Source organism: Tachyglossus aculeatus, chromosome 19 (assembly GCF_015852505.1).
Source record: "Tachyglossus aculeatus isolate mTacAcu1 chromosome 19, mTacAcu1.pri, whole genome shotgun sequence".
NCBI classification, from domain to species: Eukaryota; Metazoa; Chordata; class Mammalia; order Monotremata; family Tachyglossidae; genus Tachyglossus; species Tachyglossus aculeatus.
In genome coordinates this window covers 4,415,289-4,442,964 of record NC_052084.1, presented here as the reverse complement: position 1 = coordinate 4,442,964, position 27,676 = coordinate 4,415,289, and the positions used below count along the sequence as shown (strand labels likewise).

Genomic DNA, 27,676 nt, shown 5'->3' with positions numbered 1-27,676 from the left:
TCACAGAGCTCGGGAGAGGTGGAAAACAAAACAGCTTTTTTTGCAAGGCTTTTTCGGGGTGGGGGGTGTGTGTGTAGGCGGGGGAGAGCAGGGATGATCTGAAAGGGTCATTCTCAACTCGAAACTTGAGAAAAGGATGGGGTTCTCCCAAGTGAGAACAATAGTTCACGGCCTGTCCTGAGGTAGCATCGGTGAAGCTTGGTGCTGTGAGTCTCCCTGCTGACTCACTTTGCTCTCTGTTAATGATTACTCTAATCCTTCCTCTCCTGGCTTTGCTTTTAACCAGGGGCCTCAAGGTCCAAGTTACCCCGCTCCGGCCACTGTGGGTCTTGGAGGGCTGCTGTCCTCAGCCTTAGAGGGTTTGTCAGTGGACATGAGCACAGGTGGGGGCATTTGGGCCTAGTGATTGAGATGCTGTGTAACTGTTGCCTGTCAAGCAGCCCAAATTAATGGCTGGGTCCACTTACGATCTGGATAACTGAACAACAAACTTCTTACGAATCATCTGGTGGGCTCTACTTTTTGACAAGCGGTCTCACCAGTAAAACAGAGGGAAACAGCATCAAGTTGGGCTTAAGGTCGGGCAGTGGGTCGCTGGCGCTGTCCACCCCGCAAGGGTTCCTGCCATGGAAGAACCAGAAGCCTCCCACGGGCGTTTCTTTCCTCCGGGGAAAGTGAGCCGTTAGAAGGACCAACTGGGCTGAGGGACTGCACCTTTCCGAGGCGGATGCTGGGGGCCACAGATGGGGTCCTCCAGAGGTGGGGGACGTGGCTGGCGTTAGCGTCAGAGCCAGTGAGCCGCAGCTTCCGGAGAGGAGCGCCTACGCTCCAGACGGGAGCGGTCGAAATCGGTGGGTGCCCTTCGAAAAGGCACGGCCAAACCCCGGGATAGCTTACAGGCCGGCAGCCCCGAGTGGTGCGGCTCATCCTGGGGCAGGGCAGAGGGCTCAGTACTGGGCGGGAGGGGCGGTTTCTGGCCCCGGAGACTGGAAGGAGGCTGTAGGGGTGGCGAGGCTGCTGGTTCAGGGAGGCGTTATTTGGTTTGCTTCTCAGTACAGAACCTGGTCTCAGAGAAAGTAATGGGACGAGAGACTTGTGTTTAGTGTTATTGGCGAGTGGCTGTAATAGATGCCCTTGGGAGAGGGGGCCGATATAAAGGGGTAATGAGGCCAGTAGTAGGGTGGGACCGGGGAGGGGGTGGTGAAGGAGTGACATGTTTTATCGGTCGGGGGGTCGTGTGGGCTGACCCGTTTTGGCACTCCCATAAAGGTGCCCGCTTTGGGACAGCCCCCAGCCTGGCTCTGTCTTTTCGGGGTCGGCCCCTTGAAAGCATTAGTGTTAACTAACGGGTCACTTCACCTCTCTCACCGGCCAGAGACACCGCAGCCTCAACTGTAGCTGCCTCTGACTGCCCTCGAAAGAGCTGGAGGAAGACAAGGAGACGGGATTTGAAACAAAACCTCAGGTCTGAGAAACAGCCCCGCCACCGGTGGGAAGGGAGGGATATTTCTGAAGGACAGAAAGAATCTGACCCCTTTCCCTCAGAGGGGCAACAGGCCTGTCTGCGCCGAGCCAGGAAACCGCCTCTTGGAGGACAGAACCCAACAATGACCGCCCCTAGACTGGACACCGGTGCAGCCTCTGTCCGGTGGCCCTACAGTGGGGATCCTGGCTGGTGGGGGTGATCCAGGAAGTAGTGGAATAAAGGATTTTTTTGGGGGGAGGGAGGCTTGAGCTTCACCCCACCTTTCACAGCCTCCCATCCCCCAGGTCTCCCCGTCCCCTGGAGCTGCTGAATTTTCCAGGAGCCCCTTTTCCTAAACGGGGCGAGAGTGACCGTCCTTACCTGTTTGGACACCGAGCGTTTTGTATTTACGCTCTGGCTCTTTCCCGGTGCAGACTGAGCAGCTTTACCTGCCCGACCGATGACACTAAGTTTCCTTTTGTCCTGGTGGCAGGAGTCTATGCAAGACTTGTAAACAGCGATACAAAATACTGTAAACGGAACAGATCTTGTATAAAACAGAAGCAAATCTGAATTTACAAGTGGAATAAAAAAAAAACACAAAAACAAAACAAAGACAAAACCAAAACCCCCACAAAACCGGAGAGGGCGGCTCTGCGGAGTCCTCCCTCTCAGGCCTAGTGACTGTTGTCTTTACAAATAGAATCCTGAGCTGAAGAGACTGGGGTTTGGGGGGTGGAGGGGGAGAGAAACCTCTCGGGCTTCCGCCCCCGAGAGGCACGTCCGATCCGATCGAAGGGCGCTCTGCTTCCCGAAGGGGTCCGGCTGCCGGGAGGCCGCTCGGAGGCGCGGTCTTCCGGGGGATGGGGGCACGGAGGGGGACGCTCACAGTTTGGTGTGGCGGCCTGGCCGGGGTCCTGTTGCAGCACTGGCCAGGGGAGGGGGAGGGACCGCAGTGGCAGCGGTGGTGGCCGTCTCCCCGGCCTGCTCCAGCTCTTCCTGGAGCTCTTGGCTGACGCTGGACTGCAGGGCGGCCGGAGTGAGCCACTCCTTCGGGAGGCAGCTCTGCAGGAACGGTATGCACGAGCTGAAGTAGGCGAGTCGATTCACCCAGCGAGGGATCTCCTTCCCACACAGGATCTGGAGGGTGGCCATGTGGGAGCAGGGGAAAAACAAAATAGGTCTGTACCCCTTAGAACGCTTCCTCCCCACTGTCGCTCCCACAGCACTCATGCCCACGTCCAAGATTTATCTTAATTTATCTCCATCTCCCCCTCTAGACCGTAAGCTCCTTTCGGGCTGGGAATGTGGAAACCGACTCTGTTTCAGTGTCCTCTCTCCAGCGCTTCGTTTAAGTGCTCTGCATACAGTAAGTGCTCAATAAATACCATGGATTGATTGATTCACTGATTTCGGCCTAGAGCCACCTGCCCGGCAGGCTAAGATCTGGCTGGAGGATGTCGGGAACTAGTTTTCAGCTCCAGGCCGAAAGCCTCTGACATTCCCCCCAGACATGAGGATACAAACAGTAAGTACTAACTGGAGGAGCCTCCTTACCAGAGGGGACGGTGGGAGAAAATGCGGTAAACTTTGGGGGGCAGGGGGGTCATTCACCTTCAAAGGACAAAGGCCTAAGTTACCTCGTTTCTCCAAAGATGGTGAGACCTCAGCTTATCACTCTTACAGGAAGGCAAGATAGATCGTCCTCCACTGAGAGAGGCCATCGCTGAAATGAGGTATGCAGCAGAGGGAATCGATCGATAGCATTTATTGGGCACTAACTATGTCCAGAGTCCTGCAGTCAGGGCTTGGGACAGGGAAACAATCGAGTTTCTCAGGCAGACTCTGGGACGCTGGCAACAAAGTTCCACTAAAGTTCCTAAATCGATGAGCAAGTCAGTCAACAGAAAATGCGCGCAAAGGTGAATTTACCTCGGATAAAGCTGAAGAGAAGTGATTGCAGTTTTTATGCATCAAGTGGTAGGCATTGCCTTTGTACTCTTTCCCAAGTTCTTCTACAATTTTTTCTATATCATCTTCTAAGAAGTCGGTACTCCCCAAAACAACAGCTTCTCTAAAACAGGAGAGAAAACTAAAGTGAATTCAACAATAACCCAACTCTTTAGATGTTCAAGGGCACATTTAAACACTTGGCTTCTGGAATAATCTGGTTGTAAAAAATAATAATATTTTTTTTAAAAATCATAGGCTACCAAATCACTGGGGGTCCTTAACCACACCTTGCTCCTACTTTTTTGAAAGACACAACAAAACAAAGTGGGCTGGACACCACTAGTGAAAAGGCAAGGTGACCTGAAGTCGATTTTCCATTCAAAAAACAAAATTCTTGCAAAACTCAACAGGGCTGGGGTTGCTCCAGCTCCTCTGACTGGAATTCTGTTATCACTTGATCTATTCCAGCAGCACTTATTGTAAAACAGCAAGGAAACCAGGTTTAACCCTGGTTTACTAAACTTGCCATTGGAAAATGGACTCCAGCCTCACTGCAGGAATGTATCAACTACCCCACTTCATTAGAAATGAATGGCAAGGGACGACTCTAAAACAGGTCCAACATTATAAAGGGGAAGGCGATTTGCTACTTAAGCTAAAAGAAATATGACCAAAGCTATGTTAAAATGCGTGGCACCAAACTGGTCTGAAAGGATTATTTCAAATCGCTAAGAGTGTCCATCTCAGAATGAGTTCCACCTGCTTATTTATAGTCTTGGCAACCAGAACAATGCAATAAAAATGATCCACCTACTTACTTAAATTTAAACGTTTCTCCTAGTTCAGAAGCACTTCCTGGAGAAATTTCAAATATTCCAGAAAAGGGGTAAGGATGCCCTCCATAAGCAAATTCTGTAAAAGAGAGCACATACGCACAACTTTTAGTATTTATCAAATACATGTAAGACTGTGAGCGAACCAAGTAAGCTAAGCCTCATTTACTACTAAAGAGCTTTAAAACATCCCTCCAGTGAATTGCTGAATAGACAGTTGAAATGTAGAAATTAAATCGTCTCAAAGAATGACTGTGCCAGATGACCTTTTAAGGACTCCATGATAAACTGTTTACTCCAGCCTCGCTATGTTTAAGGAAGGCAAGGTCACCGGGGGGCAATGAAGACGGTTATTCTTGCTTCGAGAGAGGTGTCGCATTAAAAGTATCTCACGTGTTGATGGCTTATGCACACAACCTCCTAAATTAATCCAATCAAACTCTTGAAGTTTCAAGGCATTAGAAAAAAAAATCAGTCTAGAATTTAGACCCCAGCCATCTCCTAATGTGGCTCGTGGGGTCTGACCAAGCATTCACTGTGGTTCTGAGGCTTGGCCCTCTCTGTCTTGTGTCAATTCCCTTTTGGAAACCCCACTCCCTGGCTCCCACCGTCTGGGAAGAGCAACCAATCCCAAGGAGCCTCTGGAGTGGCTGAGCAGATTTTCCATCCACCTTCTCCTGTGCTCCGGAGCATGGGGAAGAAATTAACCCTTGGGCCAATCTGTTGATGGAGGTCTGGAAGACTCCCTTGGTATATTAGAAACACACCTCGGGAAAAAAGTGAGACTAGGTGGAGCCAAATTTGGTACTGGATTTATATATATATATATATATATGTTTGTATATATTTATTACTCTATTTTACTTGTACATATCGGTTCTATTTTGTTAATGTGTTTTGTTCTCTGTCTCCCCCTTCCAGACTGTGAGCCCACTGTTGGGTAGGGACTGTCTCTATATGTTGCCAACCTGTACTTCCCAAGCGCTCAGTCCAGTGCTCTGCACACAGTAAGCGCTCAATAAATACGATTGATTGATTGATTGGCCATGCCCTGTGAACGGGAATGCCTCTCAAACTTCTTCAGATTGCTCTGCTGCTGAGTTGTGTACCCTGATTCGGCAGCTGGCCCCGGAAGAGGTTTGTGGGGCAAGATTCTTCCCTTACCCAAAGCTGACCCAAGGTGAAAAGCAGTAGGTAGAGAAACTGCAATTTGCTCCGTCCTCCAAGAAAAATTTTAGCCTTTGTTTCCATTAGAGAAGCAGCAAGGTCCTGGGAGTCAGAGGACCTGGGTTCTACTCCCGGCACCTCCACTTGTCTGCTGTCTGACCTTGGCTTCTCTGGGCCTAAGTTATTTCATCTGTAAAATTACGGTATTTGGTATTATGTGAAAATGAGGATCGAGACTGTGAGCTCCATGTGGGAAAAGTACTATGTCCAACCCGATTGGCTTGTAATCACTCCAGTGCTTAGTTCAGTGCCTGGCACACAGTATGCACTTAAATACCACCACCATAATAATAATAATAATAATAATAATAATAGTAATTATTATTATTATTTTTATTCGGGACAGGAACTGTCTCCAACCTACTGAATCTACCCCAGTGCTTACAACAGGGTTTGACACATAGTAAGTGCTTAACAAATACCATTAAAATAAATTAGATCATCCTTAATTCAACTGGGAAGAATGTTTCTGGTGGGATGGGGGAAGCGGACAGTCGACTTCAATATTTGTGGAGTAAAAATACTTGCCACTGGCAAAAATTTCTGTAACTTGGCACAGGTACACACTGATGTACACAAACTCTTGTCTAGAATGACGGAGATCTAGAGTACAAAGGCTAGGGATACGTTCTAATGAAATCAGAGAACAGTTCCACACAAAGATGGATGCCGTGTTCCTGCCACACCTCTCTGGGTGAGAAGCTAGGGAACACTTTGAGAAAGAGCTTAGAGAATTGCCAACATCTGTGCTGGCACATCTCAAGAGATGAGATTAACCTGTTATTTTTGCAAAAGGTCCTCACTGGGCACAAGTAAAGCAACGGAGGAGACCCAAGCACTTACTTCCTGATGCAGTAGGCAAAGTGACAGAATTCCTTGGTTTTTATGGATTATAAAACCCTCCATACTAAACAAGGCTAGGCAGCAGAGCTTAGTCTCCCAATTAATAGACAAGGAGACCCTATAGGGACTGCCTAGAGAAAAAGTCAAATCAAACGAAAGGCAAATGAAAGTCTCCAGAGGCAGTAGCAGCAGTCCATTGTGCCAGGCTGCATCTATGCACACTGAGAATTATGGATGGAGCCGGGAAGGCAACAGTCAACATACATGCTGAATTCTATCCTGTCACATGGAAACGCAATGTGCTCTCTGCACCAGATGAAGCTGTTGTGGGATCTTTAAAAGTTATCAGTGGGTACTGCGATAACCTAATCTGGAGGTCCCAGAAAACACAAACGACTAAAGTCGGGTTTGTATACGTTGTGATTCTACACTAAATGTAACGCTTTCCAAAGTTGAGTCGTTTCCTGGAAAACAGGCAGATGAATGAAAACACGCTCTACCACAAGTGGGCTCCTTGGGCTACCTTTGTGGGTTTTTTTTACCCACTTCTAAAAGGCCGTTGAGCGAGCGTTGTTCAGTCTACTGTCATTCACACTTTTTCATTTTTATTCTGAAACAAAAAATTAGCATTGGCTGGATCATGATTTTTCAATTCAGGAGTTCTTTCAAGGCAAAACAGAAAACAGTATTAAAAAAAAATCAATTTTAAGGATGACTTCTACACATACCTCTACCATATACTTCTATTCCTGAATGGAAGACTCCAATTCCAATGGAAGAGGTGTATTCATTCATCCAGTACTACAAAACAAACAGTTTTCATAGTTAAATTTCTGGTCAGACAACCCAAACTTTCAAGAAAATGGCATGGAAAAACACATTTATGTAGAGCACATCTGAAATTACTTTACAACACCGTCCCCTTTAGCTTCAATATACTTGGGCCAGTGTTGAACCAAGAACGGCTCTCTGTGGGGTCAGACTCCTTTTCACAGTATTACTGTCGCCCTTTAAAAAAAACTTTATCCTTACAATCCATCCTTAAAAGGCACAACATGATGGGAATCTGAGACTGCAACTGGGGTATGGAATTTGGGGGATAAAACATCATGAAGTTTGGGGCTTTTTTTATTTAGGCAAAAATACAGCTGAAATCAGGTTTCGGCATTACTGATGATTCACACGCAATAACACCTGCAGAGCAGGTGCTCCTTTGGGAAAATTACTTATTAAATAAGAATAACTTGGGTATTTGTTAAGCACTTAAAATGTACCAAGCACCGTGCTAAGCACTGGGGTAGAGACACTACAATCTACCATGTACAATCTATAATCTACCAATCTAACCATGGTGTCTCATGTCGAAACTTAAGTTGGAATCCATTTACTCTTGAGAACAATGCTATAAATGGGGAATCGGTTCCTGAACCCAGGTCAGATACCTTATTTTTACCTAACTTGCCCAGCATTATGTCGCCATCAATTATAAATGAGAACTATAGCTACATTAATGTACTTATATGAAGTCGGAGAGAGTCCACAATGACGTACCCCACTTTGACTCCAGCGGGAACAAAATGGATGTGTTGATGCTGTCTTATGTCTCTTCCAGCAAATGGGTAACCCCCTCCTCCTCCTCTCAAACAAACAATGGATCAATCAGTGGTACGAATTGAGTGCTGTGTGCAGAGCACTGTACTAAACACCGGGAAAGCTCAATACAATGGAGTTGGTAGGCACGATCCCTGCCCACAAGGAGCTTAGAGTCCAACTCCCATCATCTTTCATCTCTCCTCTTTCTCCTCCCCATTGTGGCTGTTAAAATTGTTCACCCACAAGTGTCTGTTTGTGCACCCCTGGGGCTACTGCCATAAAGTCAAGACTGATGTGCTGTAAAGCTGAAAGGGGATGAGAATCTGGAAATGTGGTAAGGGCCATTCCTCTTAACTTGAAAGGGCTTAAATTGGGGTCCACTTGTGTCTTAAATTTACAGCCTCTCCAACACTATCTAAATGTTTCCTGTTCACTTTCCTCTTCCTGGCCAGGGTGTCGATACAGCCGTTCAAACACAGCTCTATTTAAATGGCAAAAATGCAGAGCAGAATGTGGCCTAATAACGAAGAACAGGGAAAAGATCTACCTTTCAGTAGTACTAAGATCAAGCCCGGAGCAGGAAATCTTGAGCTCAATTGTGCTCAACCAGCAGCGACTGGGATACCGGAGACATCAAGTCATCTCTTGGGGACGTATAACCGATGTTGACAATAAAATGAAACTCACAGTTCAAAAATTCATGGTCTAGAGTTCAAACAGCAGTTGTGATCTCAGAGTACACTACTCATCGAAACCAGCTGGGCTCAATGAAAGGGGTGGGGAGAGGCAAGGGAGATGGGTCACATGGTCTCTAAGACTGCCTGGAGCCTGACGCTTCCCATCTCCTGGGGACCCGAGAAATGACTGAAAATAGACGCTGCCCGACCACTTTTAATGAGCGGACTTAAGTAGCCAGCTTGACTACCGAGGCCCAGAGTCATGTCTACTAACTGTCGTGCTTGCCCAAGTTTAGTACGATGCTCCACACGCAGTGAGAGCTCAGAGAATACGACTGACGCGGAAAGCGGAAGGGCTCAGTTTGCTCTGTGAGCCAAGTTTTAAGGAGGCAAAAGATGAAGGAATGAAGAGGAGGAGTTGGCCAGGGGCAAGGTGCCTCCTTCTGTTAGGAGATTCCAGCTGGACAACTCCCTTCAGACAACATCTTCCAGGGAGCTGCTGTTCCTTAATCCTTCTGGAGGCCTCACGGCCTGGCTGTTTGACTCCTTGGGGCATACTTCTTTCCACGTACACTCTCCAGACGGCTTTGCCTCGAGATCAGGAAATTGCGAGTGCCTTCCAAAGGCTTGTCCATTGAGGAGGATGTGTCCCCGACCTGGTCACACCCTGGGAGTTCTCTGACACACACTATCAGCAGGACACATAGTTGAGTTGACCTAGCAGCACGGAGCCTGGGGTACGCAAAGCCATCCACACTTCCTCACTCCCTGGCCGTCTCCACTGTGGCCCCTTAGTGCACACTAGCTGGGATAGGGATGCAGTCCATTCCTAGAGGGCAGAAAGGTCCGCTTGCTCTCCTTGGCAGCGGGATGGAGTTGAGCACAAACAGCTGTGACACAAACCACCAAGCTCTTTGCAACCCAGCGGTTTTCCGACCAGGGAAAGAACAGGTGAAAGGAGAAGAGTGAGGCTAGAAGGGGTTATTCTAGTTAGCACTGAACCTCCGTATCAAATCTCTTTGCTAGAGTTTGATCCAAGTGCAGGACCTTGGTAAAAAGGCTTGTGACAAAGGGACCAGCTTTTGATAAGAAATTTGTCATCCAACGTTTGGCAGCAGGGAAAGGCCAACATGGAACGTTAAATGTCTCTCTCCACGAGTCTCCCGATTTGAGTTTTAAAGTTCCGCTTTGCGAGTTTAACCACCCAACTTGATGCCACCACAAGACAGGGAAAGGAAAGTACTTGAGAAAAGTTCTGATTTCTCCCTGGAGGGGACTTCAAATGTTTTGTTGGGTTTGCCACGGATTTCCTTTTACAAACCGAGGGTAAATGACGCAAACTAGACGCCACCACAGAGAAGCTCCCTCTGACCAAAACCAAAAGAAACAGTTAAAAAAAATCCACCCACACCAATGATTTCTCTAGGCTAAACAATGCAGCAGCCAAGTGCTCAGACTGGCTGCCTCCTGTACACTGGAGGAAATCCCAGCAGGGTCTCTGCTCTGAATAAGAGACTTCCTAAGAGTGAAATAAATGTGGTAGTTGTTAAGTGCTTACTGTGCCAAGCCCTGTGCTATGCGCTGGAGTATACACAAGATGATCAGGTCCCGCATGGGGCTCAGAGTCTAAGTAGGAGGGAGAACAAGAACTCAATCTCCATTTTACAGATGAAAGAATTGGGGCCCGGAAAAATGAAGTGACTTGCCCGAGGTCACACAGCGGGTAACAAAACCCAGATCCTCTGACTCCCAGCCCGGTTGCTCTTTCCATTAGACCATGCTGCTTCTAACATTAGGTTAGGGATGTTAGAATTAGGGTGACGGGGAAGAGGATTAGTAAGAAAGAGGGCCCAACACATCAACAGGATTACAGACATACCCACAGAATGAGAGGCCCCAAAAGGCACAGAATATTTTTCAAAGGTTAAAGTCAACGGCAAGCAGGTTACCTAGTTGGAACCTGCAGCTTGCTCTGCTAATTTTAGCATCTTCTTAAATTGGCTAGCCCTTGGGCAGCTAAATTTAATCAAGCAGGTGTTGGCAGAGATAATGAGGAGGCTGCTGCAGGAGAAGGGGAGTGTGGGGAGAAGGATCCTTAAGGCAGGGGCAAATCCCCGAGTTGGCAGCGGAGCCAGAGGGCCCGGAACAGCGACAGTGCTCCTGTTCCACTTCACTTGGGGCACTGTAAGGGCAGAGGCTCTTCGGAGCACAGCCTTCATGAGGTCAAGGAGGAGGAAGGAGAAACAGTGTCAGATGCAGCAGGCCACAAAATACGCCGGGCACAGACAATGGCAGTCACCGTTTAGGGGCAGTGCGGCCCATCGCTGGGGTGATTTTTCCAAGCGTGAGACGCAACTCTGTGCGGGCTCTTCCCGCATAAAGTGGGAACTGTGTTCTTGAAGAAACTCAGACAATGGTAACCTCTGTTTCAAAAGGGATTAATGATTCAGGGAGGACAGGGGGTTCAAAGACACCACCGTGACTGACAATTTACAATACATATTCTCATACCACAGTCATGTCCACCACTAGCAGAATGCTCAACACCCTTGCCTTTCATTGCTATGCTATGGTATTAACTACAATAAAGTTAAGTGCTTAGTACAGTGCTCTGCACATAGTAAGCGCTCAATAAATACGATTGATGATGATAAAGGCAACAGGATCCAGAAAGGCAGAGGCTGGGATGAACCACAGCATTATATTGTACTCTCCCAGGCACTGTGTTCGGGGCTCTGCACCCAGCAGGCACTCAATAAATACGTCTGAGTGACTGATCACCACTTGATCGGCAACAAGAACCCGCACCCATCTTTTTCTCACAACAACTCAGGGATCGTGTTACAGCACGACAGACTCATGCTGTTAGAGAAAACTCCCCAGATTCTCGTATGAGGTCATATCAAAATTGTGTAATGGAAACAAGGAGCACCTCTCCCCAACCTGTCCAACCAACCGGGTGTGTGGGAGAAAAACTGGCAGCTAACCCGAAAGCTCCAATTAATCAATCAATCAGTGGTAGTTATTGAGCACTTACTACAGGCAGAGCACTGTACTAAATGCTTGGGAGAGTACACTCTCAGGCACCGCTATTCGGCCTATCCGAGGGCAACTATGGCTAAGTGACCCCTCGTACTACACTCTCCCCAGCGCTTTGAACAGCTCTCTGCACGGGGTAAGCACTCAAATACCACTGACTGACTGGAGGGGATTACAGTGTTTGAGGTGGCTGTGCAGTCCCCTGGAGCTTTGGCATAAAACCTCAGCTAATCTGATTAGCAAATACCAGCAGCCCACTGCCCAAACACTGTGTGATCCTCCCCGCTGATGACTGTTCCTTGTCCTTCAGGCTCAACGTGGTCCTTTGGGGCAGACAGCATGGGCTCTTTTGAAGGCTTTCTCGGGCAGCACCGCTGGTCTGAAAATGGAATAGGCCAACAGCCCTCTCCCTCAAACGACGGCTTCATCTGAGGCTTATTGGATCCAATCCAGCCCTCCGAACAGTAAAGCCTGGCCAAGGTTCACATTGCTCCCCTTCCGCCGGCTTCCGGACCTCACTCGAGACAGCTGGGAGGTGATGGGAAGTCCCCTGTAGAGCAGCCCTGCCTTGTAATTAACCAGAAGTTTTGAATAACTAAGCACCTCCCACTTCCCAGGCTGAACAAAGGAGAGGTAGAAGGGTGAGTTATGTCTCTGTGCCTCTGGCTGGCTCTGCCTACCCTGGCTCTTGGGCCAGTTGCTGCTGCTGCTGCCGTTGATTTGGGAGTATTTTCTTCTCTGGCCCAGCTGAGACACAAGTTCTGTGCCCCACCCCTGAAAAAAGTCAAAACACAAACAGGAACACCCCGGAGTTCAAAAAGAATCTCTACTACAGTGAAATGCCTTAGAGCCTTACTGTAGCATTCCACAGAAATGATCACCCCCCTTTAAGTTTTAGATGGGCCAGTCTTTAGCCTACATTTCAATTCTTCTCAAAAGTGCCCCTCGCAAAAGCAACTCTGGTTGCTTCCGTGGGAATTTGAGAACCACCTCCCATCCAATCCCAGGTGGCGGGAAAAGAGCATACAATGCACAGGACCCGATGATGTGGGAAGCATGTAGCGGAGGGGCATCCACAGTGATTAGAACATTGCTGTAACCACTATTGTAAATTTAATATTCTTGTTGGGAGGGAAGGCCAATAAACTCAATACAATGATATTACGGAAAAACTAAAAAGAGTATGCTAAAAATGAAAGTGAGGAGCCTGGAAGCCACTGAAAACACCCCAGTACAGGCCTGGTCAAACTATGTGCCACGGAACACCTAAAAAAGGCAACCAAACAGAAATCCTGCAGGTCCAGTGGGCAAAACAAAAGAGGCTACCGGAGGCATCTGAACAAAATGGATACCCTAGTGGGGAACAGGAAACATCCATTGAGTGAGAGGTCAGGTGCAAAACCGGAAATGAATCTGCCAAGCCAAAAAGGCATTTATTTACAAGGTTCGTCATTTAGATCAAAAGCAGGAAGCCAGCTAGGAACTCGGCAGAAACACTTAATGATTGGGATGAAAAAAGTGTTTGCAGAGATGGAAAGGTGACGACTGTAAACTGGCTGGATTATTTACTGAATTTGGCGTTTCCCTCAGCCCCGCACCCACCCTTGCTTTCTGGATCTGACACTGTGGAGGAACCTGAACATACACGATGTTTCAGACGGACTTGGTGAAAGGGTTCTCAGAGCATCTCGGGGACCAGATGGCAGCAGCCTGAGAGCCTGCAACGACTCGGGGGGTGGGGGGGAGTTGCCGGGCTCCTGGGGAAGGTGTGACTCCCACCGTTACCAAGAGTCCGGGACCTGGCCAGTTGCCACCGTAACTCCCGCGGATAAGAAAGGCTCCGGGGCCGAGCCTGGGAATTACAAGCCAGAGAGGGGCACACCTGTCCCTGTCGGATTCCTGGACTCCATCGTTAATTCTACGATCGATGACCTACTGGCATAAAGACGACCTGGTTTCTGGATGCGGGTACCGTGCCTCTCTAATCCAACGGATTTCTGAAACAGTTGCCCTGCAGGTGAACAGATGGGAATCATCACACGTCCACTGGCCTGGAAACGCCTCTAGACTGTAAACTCGTTGTGGGCAGGGAACGTGTCTACCAACTTTGTTGTATTGCGCTCTCCCAGATGCTTAATAGAGTGCTCCAATAAATACCACTGATGATGATCCATCCATCTTTAAGATGTACTGGGCAACTACTGTGTGCAGAGCACTGTACTAAGCGCTTGGGAGGTGTACAGAGGGTATAAGATCCCTGCTCTCTAATCACAGATTTTATAGTTGTATTTTCCACACCAGAGGCTTTAAAAGAAATGGTACCACCGTGGAATTGGAGGCCATGTGATAGAGAGGATGTTGGCTAAAAAAAGAGGAAACACAGGACAAGGGATACCCACAATAAGTTTCTAGGATGGAGAAATAGGAACGTGGGATTGACTGATTGTCCAGAGATCCATGGTGTGGTGCTGGGGATCAGCACAGGGCTCTGCACAACCCAGGCACTTGATGCTCCTGGTACCGATTTAATTTCAGAAATGAGCTGGACATGTGAAATCTCCATGTTGATTTGTCACCTGTATTTCTGGGTGAAATCCCACACTAAAGGGGAGAAACTGAAGGAAGTAGTCACAGAGCTGAGAGAGAGGGCAGAAGAATGGCAAGAGGAGATTCAGTGTGAGCCAGCACAAACCAAGGCACCTGGATTCTAATCCCAGCTCCTCTTCCTGGTAGGATGTGTGACCCTATTTAACCATTCAGGGGAGGCGGAGGCTCCATCTCCTCATATTTAAAAGGGGTACAACCACATCTGCCTCTTCCTGCCTCACAGGGACAACATGAGATAACTGATGAGAAAGAACTTTGGGAAATAAGGGCTTTAAAATGGCATCCTTCCACCTCACAGTCGACCAAACCCCTTGCTCTCTCCAACACTCCTTCACTCTTCGGTCTCACCATCGACCTCCTCATTTTTGCTTACATCTCAAGCTGGGTTAGGAGGGGGCAGAGTGGAGATGGAGAGGAAAAACCTTCAATACCAACTTGTTCTGAGGACAACTGACTGCCTTGAAAATAACGCTGTACCTTTTTTAAAAATTATTTGTTATTAGCTGGCTCTTTATGCCAGCTACTGGCCCCTGAGCTGGAACTCAAACCCCACAACAAGGTAGGCTAAACAGTGTTGATTCTTAAGGGCCTCACAAATGCATAAAGGTTCACAACGTGGCCATTAAGGCCCATTTGGCTGGAATGCTAACAACCAGCTGTCGACTTGACAGAGAGCAAGGTCAAAAAAAATTTCCACACTGCCACCCACAACAGAAATAAAAGACACTGCCCCTGCCCTCAGGGACCTTACAACTGAATGGGGGAGCGAGACAGGCAGAAATTGTCTATAAATAGTGGGAGTACGAACTACGGCTGGTAAAGGCAGAAGGGTGGAGAATGGACTAAAGGGTGGAGAATGTGAATCGATTTCTACCTAAATGCTGAGGGCAGATGTTGGGATGATGTGTCCCAAGACGGTGGAGATCCAGAGGGACGGCTGCAGGTTGAAAGGGAAGGGAGTTCTGGGCAGAGGGAGATGGGCAGGAGAGTTGAGAACGAAGCACAGTAAGGAAGCTGGCTTGGGGAGAGGGGAGGAGGGCAAGCAGGGAGGTTGTAGGGAAAAATGGCGCGGATAAGGCAAGGGAAGGCAAGGGAGAGCCTTGATGCCAGTGATCAGGAGGTTTTTCATGCTCGGCGGGGCTAGATGCGTAGCCATGGATGGTTTTGAAGAGCGAGTGACGTGTTCAGAATGATATTTTTAAAGGATGACCTGGGCAGGAGACTGGTACAGACTGAGGGCGGGGGGGCGCGATGCTCTGTTACTCTACCTTTCCTTGTCTAAGACGAGACAGCTAACCAGAAGGCAACGTTAATCTGAAGCGAAGAAAAAAATCCTAACAGGTTTCAACCAGCTCTCTGCCTCCTACCGTCTCTTGCTGATCCGCACTCGCTGCGCACACTCTACTCCTACTCTCTGCCATCCTGGACCTTGGTCCCAACCATCTGGCTGCCGACCCCACTGCCCACATCCTCCCTCTGGCCTGGAACTCCCTTCCCCCTCGTATCCAAATCACACCTCCTCCAAGAGGCCTTCCATGACTCGGCCCTCATTTCTCCTCTTCGTCCTCCCCTCTGTGACATCTTCGCCTTTGGATCTGTACCCCTTAAGTTCCTGATAGTCACCCCTTCCCCTCAGCACTTAGCCTTATGCTCTCCTGGGCCTCCTAACCGTAAATTATTATTTTGTCTGTCTCCCCCTCTAGCCTGTAAGCTTGTTATGGGCAGGAACAAGCCTGCTAATTCTGCTGTATTCTCCCAAGCACTTAGTATACTCCTCTGCACACAGTAAGCACTCGGTACCACTGACCGATTGCTGTATGTTAAGGCCAAAGGAAAAAAATGAGGGGATGTCTCATTTTCCTTTGGAATTCCATTATCTGTAAACATATAGCTCATTATCTTCCAACTCCCGTTGGAAAATTTCTTGGGAAAAACCTTACAGTCGAACTTCAAAAGCAAAATTTCCACTAGTAGAGGTAATTAAAAGCCCACAATCAAACACAAGCTATTTCAAATGACTTTCAAACATGTTTCTCCCCACACTGGACACCAGTCAGCATCAAGTTCATCAGCAGGTGCTCAGTAAATACTACTGATGGATCATTGAGTGCCTACCGTGAACAGAGCAATGTACTAGGCATTTGGGAACAAAAGTAGATTACGGCCCTCCTGCCCAAAAAGAGTTGACAATTTAATGGTAATAAGCAGGCAGAGAGAAGTGCGGGTGGGATGAGTGGGTGGGAGTTGATGGTTTCCGATTCCAATTTTGATTCAAAAGGAGGGGATTTTGAAAGACCGAACTGGCAATAACTTGTCCCCAGCTCTCTCTGCCTTTTTCCCTTGTCTCTATCTTACCCGAGGAAACTGTGAGCAATAACAATAATAATAATAATAATGTTCCCGATACTACAATATCCATTGAATTGCTCATATTGACAATTCAATTCCTCTGTTTCTATCCTGCTGGCGGGGTTTTGGTCTAATTAACACTTTCCCTTTCCACCCATTCACTACATTAGTAAATACTGAAGAAGCAGCATGGCCTAATAGACAGAGAACAGGCATGGGAACCAGAAGGACCTGGATTCTAATCCCAGCTCCGCCACTTGTCTGCTATGTGACCTTGGGGAAGTCACTTCACTTCTCTGTGCCACAGTGACCTCATCTGCAAAAGCGGGGTTAAAACTGTGAACCCCTTGAGGGACAAGGACTGGGTTCAACCTGACTGCTTTTGTATCTAGCCTAGGGCTTAGGGAGGACCTGGCATGTAGTAAGTGCTTAAATACCATTAAAAAAAAAACAAATAAAAAACAAAAAAACTTCCCTCCAAAAGCAAGAGGAGCATTTTACACTCTTTAGAAGATTTCCATGGTGGGTAGAGGCTTTGACAAGCTCACCACCCCACTGTTCTTATTTGAGATGAAGAAATTAAGTCGGGAAGACAGTAGATGGATTTCCTGGGAAACCAAGTAAATTTGTTTAGGATTCCTCACCTATCCCCAGCTCCTCAGGTGGCTTTTCTGTGAGTTGGTGATACACCCTAACCCTGCTTTGTAGGAACTTTAACAAATACCAGTTACTATTACAAAATGTAAACCATTTCTTTCCTTCTTTTTTACGTCCACGAAAATGAAGTTTTGCACATCTGAGAAAACCGGTAGCCAGAGAAATACTCAGTAAGGAGGTGGGAGCAAATCTCATTATTGATTAAAATTGTCACTTTCCCACAAGAAGTCTTTTAAATCCTGGAAATGTAGGCCACGGCTAAGATACCTCTGGGCCTAACCACGACTCTAAAGGAAATAAAGGGTGTAGTAATAATAATAATGGAATTTATTAAGCGCTTACTATGTGCAAAGCACCGTTGTAAGCGCTGGTACTGTAGTACATTCATAGATCAAAAGCAACATCTGTAAATGGATCCAGAGGACTTAACCAGCACTTGTACACATCCATAATTTAATTATATTACTGTCTGTCTCTCCCTCTAGATTCTAAGCTCCTTTTGGGCAGGGAATGTGCCTACGAACTCTTGTTATACTGTACTCTCCCAAGCGCTTAATGCACTGTTCTGCACACAGTAAACGCTCAATATATACGATTGATCGACTGACTGATTTAAGAGGCCTTACCCAGAGGCGATTCTCAATAAAGCCGGGCTCCTTTTAAGGAACCTCTCTTGAAAAATGAAAGCTTTTAATTTACACGGGACAGTGTTTTCCCCACTCAGCCCATAGAAAGCTAGCACCTGGAGCAGGCTTCAGGATACAGGGCAAGAAACCGCCCCATCTTCCTCGAAGTGATACTTTGAACATCAGGGCCAGCGACCATTTGAGTGTCCTCCCACTTCCTGGAATCCACTAATTCCGTTCTATCGTACTCTCCCAAGTGCTTAGTACAGTGCTCTGCACACAGTAAGCGCTCAATAAATACGATCGATGATGATGCTCTGTACATAAAAAGCACTCGATAAATACCACGTTTAAAAGATGCAAACTTCGTAAACCGGCCCTCATGGACCGGCAGCAAAGGAACCAAATGCCCAATTCCAACAACGGGATTCCATCCCCTAAATAAAAAGTTTTCCCACGAGTTCTTCTGCACACATGCAATTGCAAAGCAAACCGGTTCTTAGAGCTGCTCCTGTACAACCGAGAGTTGGAGAGGGGTGTGGAGCTAAGGACACACAGGAGTCTCCCCTTCCTCCTTCCTGGCCTGCTGTCATCCACCTGTTGCGTCACCTGGAAAGTTCCTCCCCATCCTAGATAAGGAAAACAACCCCTCCCACCCACCCCCTCACCCTGAAGTGGCTTAAATGGGGGTGGGGGGGGGAAGAGGGGGTCCCCTGAAACCCTAAGGTTGTCTTAGAGATGGAGTCCAGGGTTCGGGGTCGATGGACAAGAGGCTGCCCATTGTCAGCTGAGGCCGGTCAGGAATTGAAGGCCGTGGGGGTCTTTGGGGGAGTTATTTCTGGGGCGGCTGGGGAAGGGGTCGAGGTGGGCACGGGATGGAAGCAGCGTGGCTCCATGGAAAGAGCCCGGGCTTGGGAGTCAGAGGTCACGGGTTCAAATCCCGGCTCTGCCAGTTGTCAGCTGGGTGACTCTGGGCAAGCCACTTCACTTCTCTGGGCCTCAGTGACCTCATCTGTCAAATGGGGATGAAGACTGTGAGCCCCCCGTGGGACAAACTGATCACCTCCCCAGCGCTTAGAACAGTGCTTGAAACATAGTAAGTGCTTAACAAATACCAACATTATTATTATTATTATTAAATCCCGGCTCTGCCAACTGTCAGCTGGGTGACTTTGGGCAAGCCACTTCACTTCTCTGGGCCTCAGTGACCTCATCTGTAAAATGGGGATGAAGACTGTGAGCCCCATGTGGGACAACAGGATTACCTTGTCTCCCCCCCAGCGCTTAGAACAGTGTTTGGCACAGAGTAAGCGCTTAACAAATACCAACATTATTATTATTAAATCATCATCATCATCAATTGTATTTATTGAGCGCTTACTATGTGCAGAGCACTGTACTAAGCGCTTGGGAAGTACAAATTGGCAACACATAGAGACAGTCCCTACCCAATAGTGGGCTCACAGTCTAAAAGGGGGAGACAGAGAACAAAACCAAACATACTAACAAAATAAAATAAATAGAATATGTATGTACAAATAAAATAAATAGAGTAAAAAATATGTACAAACATATATACATATATACAGGTGCTGTGGGGAAGGGAAGGAGGTAAGATGGGGGGGATGGAGAGGGGGACGAGGGGGAGAGGAAGGAAGGGGCTCATCCTGTCATCTGGGTGACTTTGGGCAAGCCACTTCACTTCTCTGGGCCTCAGTAACCTCACCTGTAAAATGGGGATGAAGACTGTGAGCCCCCCCGTGGGACAACCAGATCACCTTATCTCCCCCAAATATTATTACTGTTAAATCCCGGCTCTGCCGATTATCAGCTGGGTGACTTTGGGCAAGCCACTTCACTTCTCTGGGCCTCAGTGACCTCACCTGTAAAATGGGGATGGAGACTGTGAGCCCCACCTGGGACAACGGGATCACCTTGTCTCCCCCCCCCCCCCCGCGCTTAGAACAGTGTTTGGCACACAGTAAGCACTTAAAAAATACCAACATTATTATTATTAAATCCCGGCTCTGCCAACTGTGTGACTTTGGGCAAGCCACTTCACTGGGCCTCAGTGACCTCACCTGCAAAATGGGGATGAAGACTGTGAGCCCCACCTGGGACAACGGGATCACCTTGTCCCCCCCCCCCCCCCCAGCGCTTAGAACAGTGTTTGGCACAGAGTAAGCGCTTAACAAATGGGCTCATTAGTAAGAGGAGGATTCTGGGAGAAGGGGCTCGGGGTCCCTGAGGCCAACAGGGGGGATGGCGGAGGGGGATGAGGAGGGGGATCAATCAATCAATCAATCAATCGTATTTACTGAGCGCTTACTGTGTGCAGAGCACCATACTAAGCACTTGGGAAGTACAAATTGTTAACATATAGAGACAGTCCCTGCCCAACAGTGGGCTCACAGTCTAAAAGGGGGAGACATCATCATCATCATCAATCGTATTTATTGAGCGCTTACTCTGTGCACAGCACCGTACTAAGCGCTTGGGAAGTACAAATTGGCAACATCTAGAGACAGTCCCTGCCCAACAGTGGGCTCCCAGTCTAAAAGGGGGAGACAGAGAACAAAACCAAACCTGCTAACAAAATAAAATAAACAGAATAGATAGGTACAAGTAAAATGAATAGAGTAATAAATATGTACATCCATCTAGACAGGTGCTGTGGGGAAGGGAAGGAGGTAAGATGGGGGGGATGGAGATAAAATATTTTATTTTATTTGTACATATCTATTCTATTTATTTTATTTTGTTAGTCTGTTTGGTTTTGTTCTCTGTCTCCCCCTTTTAGCCTGTGAGCCCACTGTTGGGTAGGGACTGTATCTAGGTGTTGCCAATTTGTATTTCCCAAGCGCTTAGTACAGTGCTCTGCACATAGCAAGTGCTCAATAAATACGATTGATGATCATGAGAGGGTATATATGTTTGCACATATTTATTACTCTATTTATTTATTTTACTTGTACATACCTATTCTATTTATTTTATTTTGTTTGTTTGGTTTTGTTCTCTGTCTCCCCCTTTTAGACTGTGAGCCCACTGTTGGGTAGGGACCGTCTCTATGTGTTGCCCACTTGGACGTCCCAAGCGCTTAGTCCAGTGCTCTGCGCACAGTAAGTGCTCAATAAATACGATTGATGATGATGAGAGGGTATATATGTTTGCACATATTTATTACTCTATTTTACTTGTACATATCTATTCTATTTATTTTATTTTGTTAGTCTGTTTGGTTTTGTTCTCTGTCTCCCCCTTCTAGACTGTGAGCCCACTGGTGGGTAGGGACGGTCTCTAGGTGTTGCCCACTTGGCCGTCCCAAGCGCATAGTCCGGTGCTCTGCACCTAGTAAGTGCTCAATAAATACGATTGATGATGATGATGATGAGAGGGTATATATGTTTGTACATATTTATTACTCTATTTATTTTACTTGTACATATCTATTCTATTTATTTTATTTTGTTAGTCTGTTTGGTCTTGTTCCCTGTCTCCCCCTTCTAGACTGCGAGCCCACTGTTGGGTAGGGACTGTCTCTATGTGTTGCCCACTTGGACGTCCCAAGCGCTTAGTCCGGTGCTCTGCACACAGTAAGCGCTCAATAAATACGACTGATGATGAGAGAGTACATATGTTTGTACATATTTATTACTCTATTTATTTTACTTGTACATATCTATTCTATTTATTTTGTTAGTCTGTTTGGTCTTGTTCCCTGTCTCCCCCTTCTAGGCTGCGAGCCCACTGTTGGGTAGGGACTGTCTCTATGTGTTGCCAATTTGTACTTCCCAAGCGCTTAGCCCAGTGCTCTGCACCTAGTAAGCGCTCAATCAATACGATTGATGATGATGATGATGTCTCCCCCTTTTAGACTGCGAGCCCACTGTTGGGCAGGGACTGTCTCTAGATGTTGCCCACTTGGACGTCCCAAGTGCTTAGTCCGGTGCTCTGCGCACAGTAAGCGCTCAATAAATACGATTGATGATGATGATGTGAGCCCACTGTTGGGTAGGGCCTGCCTCTCTCTGTTGCCCACTTGGACTTCCCAAGCGCTTAGTCCAGTGCTCTGCACACAGTAAGCGCTCAATAAATACGATTGATGATGATGATGATGATGATGTGAGCCCACTGTTGGGTAGGGCCTGCCTCTCTCTGTTGCCAACTTGGACTTCCCAAGCGCTTAGGACAGTGCTCTGCGCACAGTAATCAATAAAGGCGATCGACTGACTGACTGCCGTGCTCAATAAATACAATTGATTGATTAAACGCTGAACAAAATGCCAACCTCACGTGAGCCCACTGTTGGGTAGGGCCTGCCTCTCTCTGTTGCCAACTTGGACTTCCCAAGCGCTTAGCACAGTGCTCTGCACACAGTAATCAATAAATGCGATTGATTGACTGCCGCGCTCAATAAATACAATTGATTGATTGATTAAACGCTGAACAAAATGCCAACCTCATGTGAGCCCACTGTTGGGTAGGGCCTGCCTCTCTCTGTTGCCGACTTGGACTTCCCAAGGGCTTAGGACGGTGCTCTGCACACAGTAAGCGCTCAATAAATACGACTGATGATCATCATCATCATCATCATCAATCGGATTTACTGAGCGCTTACTATGTGCAGAGCACTGTACTAAGCGCTTGGGAAGTACAAATTGGCAACATACAGAGACAGTCCCTACCCAACAGTGGGCTCACAGTCTAAAAGGGGGGAGACAAAACCAAACATACTAACAAAATAAAATAGAATAGATATGTACAAGTAAAATAAAGAAATAAATAGAGCAAAATAAATAAATAGAGTGAAATAAATAAATAAATTGAGTAAAATAAATCAATAGAGTAAATAAATGCATAAATAAATAAATAAAGAGTAAGCACATCATCATCATCATCATCATCAATCGTATTTATTGAGCACTTGCTATGTGCAGAGCACTGTAGTAAGCGCTTGGGAAGTACAAATTGGCAACATATAGAGACAGTCCCTACCCAACAGTGGGCTCACAGTCTAAAAGGGGGAGACAAAACCAAACATACTAACAAAATAAAATAGAATAGACATGTACAAGTAAAATAAATAAATAAACAGAGCAAAATAAATAAATAGAGTAAAATAAATAAATAGAGCAAAATAAATAAATAAATAAATAGAATAAATAGAATAAATAAATAGAATAAATAAATAAATAAATATATGAATAAATACATAGAGTAAGCACATAGTAAGCGCTTAACCAATACCAGTTAAAAAAAGGTTTTTTCCCCGCACTTCCTTTCCCGCCTCCTTCCTCGTCCATCCTCTGAATGGTAGAAGGCGGTATTTATTGAGCACCCCCCTTTGCCCTGAGCCCAGGGTGACCCCGACTTACTGATGATGAGAGGGTATATATGTTTGTACCTATCTATTCTATTTATTTTATTTTGTTAGTCTGTTTGGTTTTGTTCTCTGTCTCCCCCTTCTAGACTGTGAGCCCACTGGTGGGTAGGGCCTGCCTCTCTCTGTTGCCCACTTGGACTTCCCAAGGGCTTAGGACGGTGCTCTGCGCACAGTAAGCGCTCAATAAATACGACTGATGATGATGAGAGGGTATATATGTTTGTACCTATCTATTCTATTTATTTTATTTTGTTAGTCTGTTTGGTTTTGATCTCTGTCTCCCCCTTCTAGACTGTGAGCCCACTGGTGGGTAGGGCCTGCCTCTCTCTGTTGCCCACTTGGACTTCCCAAGGGCTTAGGACGGTGCTCTGCGCACAGTAAGCGCTCAATAAATACGACTGATGATGATGAGAGGGTATATATGTTTGTACCCATCTATTCTATTTATTTTATTTTGTTAGTCTGTTTGGTTTTGTTCTCTGTCTCCCCCTTCTAGACTGTGAGCCCACTGGTGGGTAGGGCCTGCCTCTCTCTGTTGCCCAGTTGGACTTCCCAAGGGCTTAGGACGGTGCTCTGCGCACAGTAAGCGCTCAATAAATACGACTGATGATGATGAGAGGGTATATATGTTTGTACCTATCTATTCTATTTATTTTATTTTGTTAGTCTGTTTGGCTTTGTTCTCTGTCTCCCCCTTCTAGACTGTGAGCCCACTGGTGGGTAGGGCCTGCCTCTCTCTGTTGCCCAGTTGGACTTCCCAAGGGCTTAGGACGGTGCTCTGCGCACAGTAAGCGCTCAATAAATACGACTGATGATGATGAGAGGGTATATATGTTTGTACCTATCTATTCTATTTATTTTATTTTGTTAGTCTGTTTGGTTTTGTTCTCTGTCTCCCCCTTCTAGACTGTGAGCCCACTGGTGGGTAGGGCCTGCCTCTCTCTGTTGCCCAGTTGGACTTCCCAAGGGCTTAGGACGGTGCTCTGCGCACAGTAAGCGCTCAATAAATACGACTGATGATGATGAGAGGGTATATATGTTTGTACCTATCTATTCTATTTATTTTATTTTGTTAGTCTGTTTGGTTTTGTTCTCTGTTTCCCCCTTCTAGACTGTGAGCCCACTGGTGGGTAGGGACGGTCTCTAGGTGTTGCCCACTTGGACTTCCCAAGGGCTTAGGACGGTGCTCTGCGCACAGTAAGCGCTCAATAAATAGGATTGATGATGAGGAGGAGGAGGGGGATGGAGGGTTCCTGTGAGGGCGGCCGCACTCACCATGTCGTAGACGTTGAGGACGACGAGCTGGTTGGGCCCCAGCCTCCGGGCCCCCATGCTGCCGGGCTGGTCCGGACCGTGGGCCAGGCCCGGCCAGGCCCGGCCGCCGTTGGCTGCCTCTCCCCTCCCCCCCCTCCCCCTCGCGGCCGGCGCGCGCCGCGGGCACGTGGGCAGGCGGGGGGCGGGGCCTCGCCCGGGGGCGGGGCCGGCAACCGTCTCTAAGGCGCCCCCTCTCTCCCCCCCCCCCCCGCGGCCCCAAATGGAAGCGGCCGCCTCCCCCACACACAACCGCCCCGCCTTCGCCTCTCCCACTGGGGCGGGGGGAGGCGGGGGAGACTACAACTCCCAGCATGCAGCGCGGGCCCCGGGAGCCTAGTCAGTCAGTCAGTCAATCAATCAGTCAGTCAGTCAGTCAACCAAACATACTGACAAAATAAAATGAATAGGATAGATATGTACAAGTAAAATAAATAGAGTAATAAATATGTACAAACATACATACATATATACATGCAGCGCGGCCCCCGGGAGCCTAGGCAGTCAGTCAGTCAGTCAGTCAGTCATTCAATCAATCAATCAATCAATCGTATTTATTGAGCACGTCAGTCAGCCAATCAATCGCCTTTATTGATTACTGTGCGCAGAGCACCGTCCTAAGCCCTTGGGAAGTCCAAGTTGGCAACAGAGAGAGGCAGGCCCTACCCAGCAGTGGGCTCACATGAGGTTGGCATTTTGTTCAGCGTTTCATCAATCAGTTGTATTTATTGAGCGCGGCAGTCGGTCAATCAATCGTGTTTATTGATTACTGTGTGCAGAGCACTGTCCTAAGCCCTTGGGAAGTCCAAGTTGGCAACAGAGAGAGGCAGGCCCTACCCAACAGTGGGCTCACATCATCATCATCATCAATCGTATTTATTGAGCGCTTACTGTGTGCAGAGCACTGGACTAAGCGCTTGGGAAGTACAAGTTGGCAACATCTAGAGACGGTCCCTACCCAACAGTGGGCTCACAGTCTGAAAGGGGGAGACAGGGAACAAAACCAAACATACTGACAAAATAAAATGAATAGGATAGATATGTACAAGTAAAATAAATAGAGTAATAAATAGGTACAAACATACATACATATATACATGCAGCGCGGCCCCCGGGAGCCTAGTCAGTCAGTCAGTCAGTCAGTCATTCAATCAATCAATCAATCAATCGTATTTATTGAGCACGTCAGTCAGCCAATCAATCGCCTTTATTGATTACTGTGCGCAGAGCACCGTCCTAAGCCCTTGGGAAGTCCAAGTCGGCAACAGAGAGAGGCAGGCCCTACCCAACAGTGGGCTCACATGAGGTTGGCATTTTGTTCAGCGTTTCATCAATCAATCAATTGTATTTATTGAGCGCGGCAGTCAATCAATCGTATTTATTGATTACTGTGTGCAGAGCACTGTCCTAAGCGCTCGGGAAGTCCAAGTCGGCAACAGAGAGAGGCAGGCCCTACCCAACAGTGGGCTCACATGAGGTTGGCATTTTGTTCAGCGTTTCATCAATCAATCAATTGTATTTATTGAGCGCGGCAGTCAATCAATCGTATTTATTGATTACTGTGCGCAGACCACCGTCCTAAGCCCTTGGGAAGTCCAAGTCGGCAACAGAGAGAGGCAGGCCCTACCCAACAGTGGGCTCACATGAGGTTGGCATTTTGTTAAGCGTTTCATCAATCAATCAATTGTATTTATTGAGCGCGGCAGTCAATCAATCGTATTTATTGATTACTGTGCGCAGACCACTGTCCTAAGCCCTTGGGAAGTCCAAGTCGGCAACAGAGAGAGGCAGGCCCTACCCAACAGTGGGCTCACATGAGGTTGGCATTTTGTTCAGCGTTTCATCAATCAATCAATTGTATTTATTGAGCGCGGCAGTCAATCAATCGCATTTATTGATTACTGTGTGCAGAGCACTGTGCTAAGTGCTTGGGAAGTCCAAGTCGGCAACAGAGAGAGGCAGGCCCTACCCAACAGTGGGCTCACATGAGGTTGGCATTTTGTTCAGCGTTTCATCAATCAATCAATTGTATTTATTGAGCGCGGCAGTCAATCAATCGTATTTATTGATTACTGTGCGCAGACCACTGTCCTAAGCCCTTGGGAAGTCCAAGTCGGCAACAGAGAGAGGCAGGCCCTACCCAACAGTGGGCTCACATGAGGTTGGCATTTTGTTCAGTGTTTAATCAATCAATCAATTGTATTTATTGAGCGCGGCAGTCAATCAATCGTATTTATTGATTACTGTGCACAGACCACTGTCCTAAGCCCTTGGGAAGTCCAAGTCGGCAACAGAGAGAGGCAGGCCCTACCCAACAGTGGGCTCACATGAGGTTGGCATTTTGTTCAGCGTTTAATCAATCAATCAATTGTATTTATTGAGCGCGGCAGTCAATCGCATTTATTGATTACTGTGCGCAGAGCACTGTGCTAAGCGCTCGGGAAGTCCAAGTTGGCAACAGAGAGAGGCAGTCTCTACCCAACAGTGGGCTCACATCATCATCATCATCAATCGTATTTATTGAGCGCTCACTGTGTGCAGAGCACTGGACTAAGCGCTTGGGAAGTCCAAGTTGGCAACATCTAGAGACGGTCCCTACCCAACAGTGGACTCACAGTCTAAAAGGGGGAGACAGGGAACAAAACCAAACATACTGACAAAATAAAATGAATAGGATAGATATGTACAAGTAAAATAAATAGAGTAATAAATATGTACAAACATACATACATATATACATGCAGCGCGGCCCCCGGGAGCCTAGTCAGTCAGTCAGTCAGTCAGTCAGTCAGTTATTCAATCAATCAATCAATCAATCGTATTTATTGAGCGCGTCAGTCAGTCAATCAATCGTGTTTATTGATTACTGTGCGCAGAGCACTGTCCTAAGCCCTTGGGACGTCCAAGTTGGCAACATAGAGAGGCAGGCCCTACCCAACAGTGGGCTCACATGAGGTTGGCATTTTGTTCAGCGTTTAATCAATCAATCAATTGTATTTATTGAGCGCGGCAGTCAATCCATCGTGTTTATTGATTACTGTGTGCAGAGCACTGTGCTAAGCGCTTGGGAAGTCCAAGTTGGCAACATAGGGAGGCAGACCCTACCCAAC

The 27,676-nt window shown here is 47.3% G+C and overlaps 1 protein-coding gene across 1 annotated transcript; it reads right to left on the bottom strand.

The window, feature by feature from the left end:
* Positions 1-1,996: 1,996 nt before the first annotated feature.
* On the bottom strand, positions 1,997-24,630 carry DESI2 (desumoylating isopeptidase 2). Its single transcript, XM_038761329.1, has 5 exons — positions 24,531-24,630; positions 7,050-7,122; positions 4,237-4,330; positions 3,398-3,539; positions 1,997-2,605 (listed from the first exon to the last, which is right to left on the bottom strand). Exons 1-5 carry the CDS (start codon positions 24,585-24,587, stop codon positions 2,351-2,353), a joined length of 621 nt encoding a protein of 206 aa, XP_038617257.1. The 5' UTR covers positions 24,588-24,630; the 3' UTR covers positions 1,997-2,350.
* Positions 24,631-27,676: the final 3,046 nt, after the last annotated feature.

Excerpts from the sequence above, each read along its gene's own strand:
- DESI2 (XM_038761329.1), bottom strand. The coding sequence starts at position 24,587 with ATGGGGGCCCGGAGGCTGGGGCCCAACCAGCTCGTCGTCCTCAACGTC. Across the intron at positions 7,123-24,530 it reads TCCTCAACGTCTACGACATG|TACTGGATGAATGAATACAC; the intron begins GTGAGTGCGGCC and ends TTTGTTTTGTAG. Across the intron at positions 2,606-3,397 it reads TCTCTTCAGCTTTATCCGAG|ATCCTGTGTGGGAAGGAGAT; the intron begins GTAAATTCACCT and ends GCCACCCTCCAG.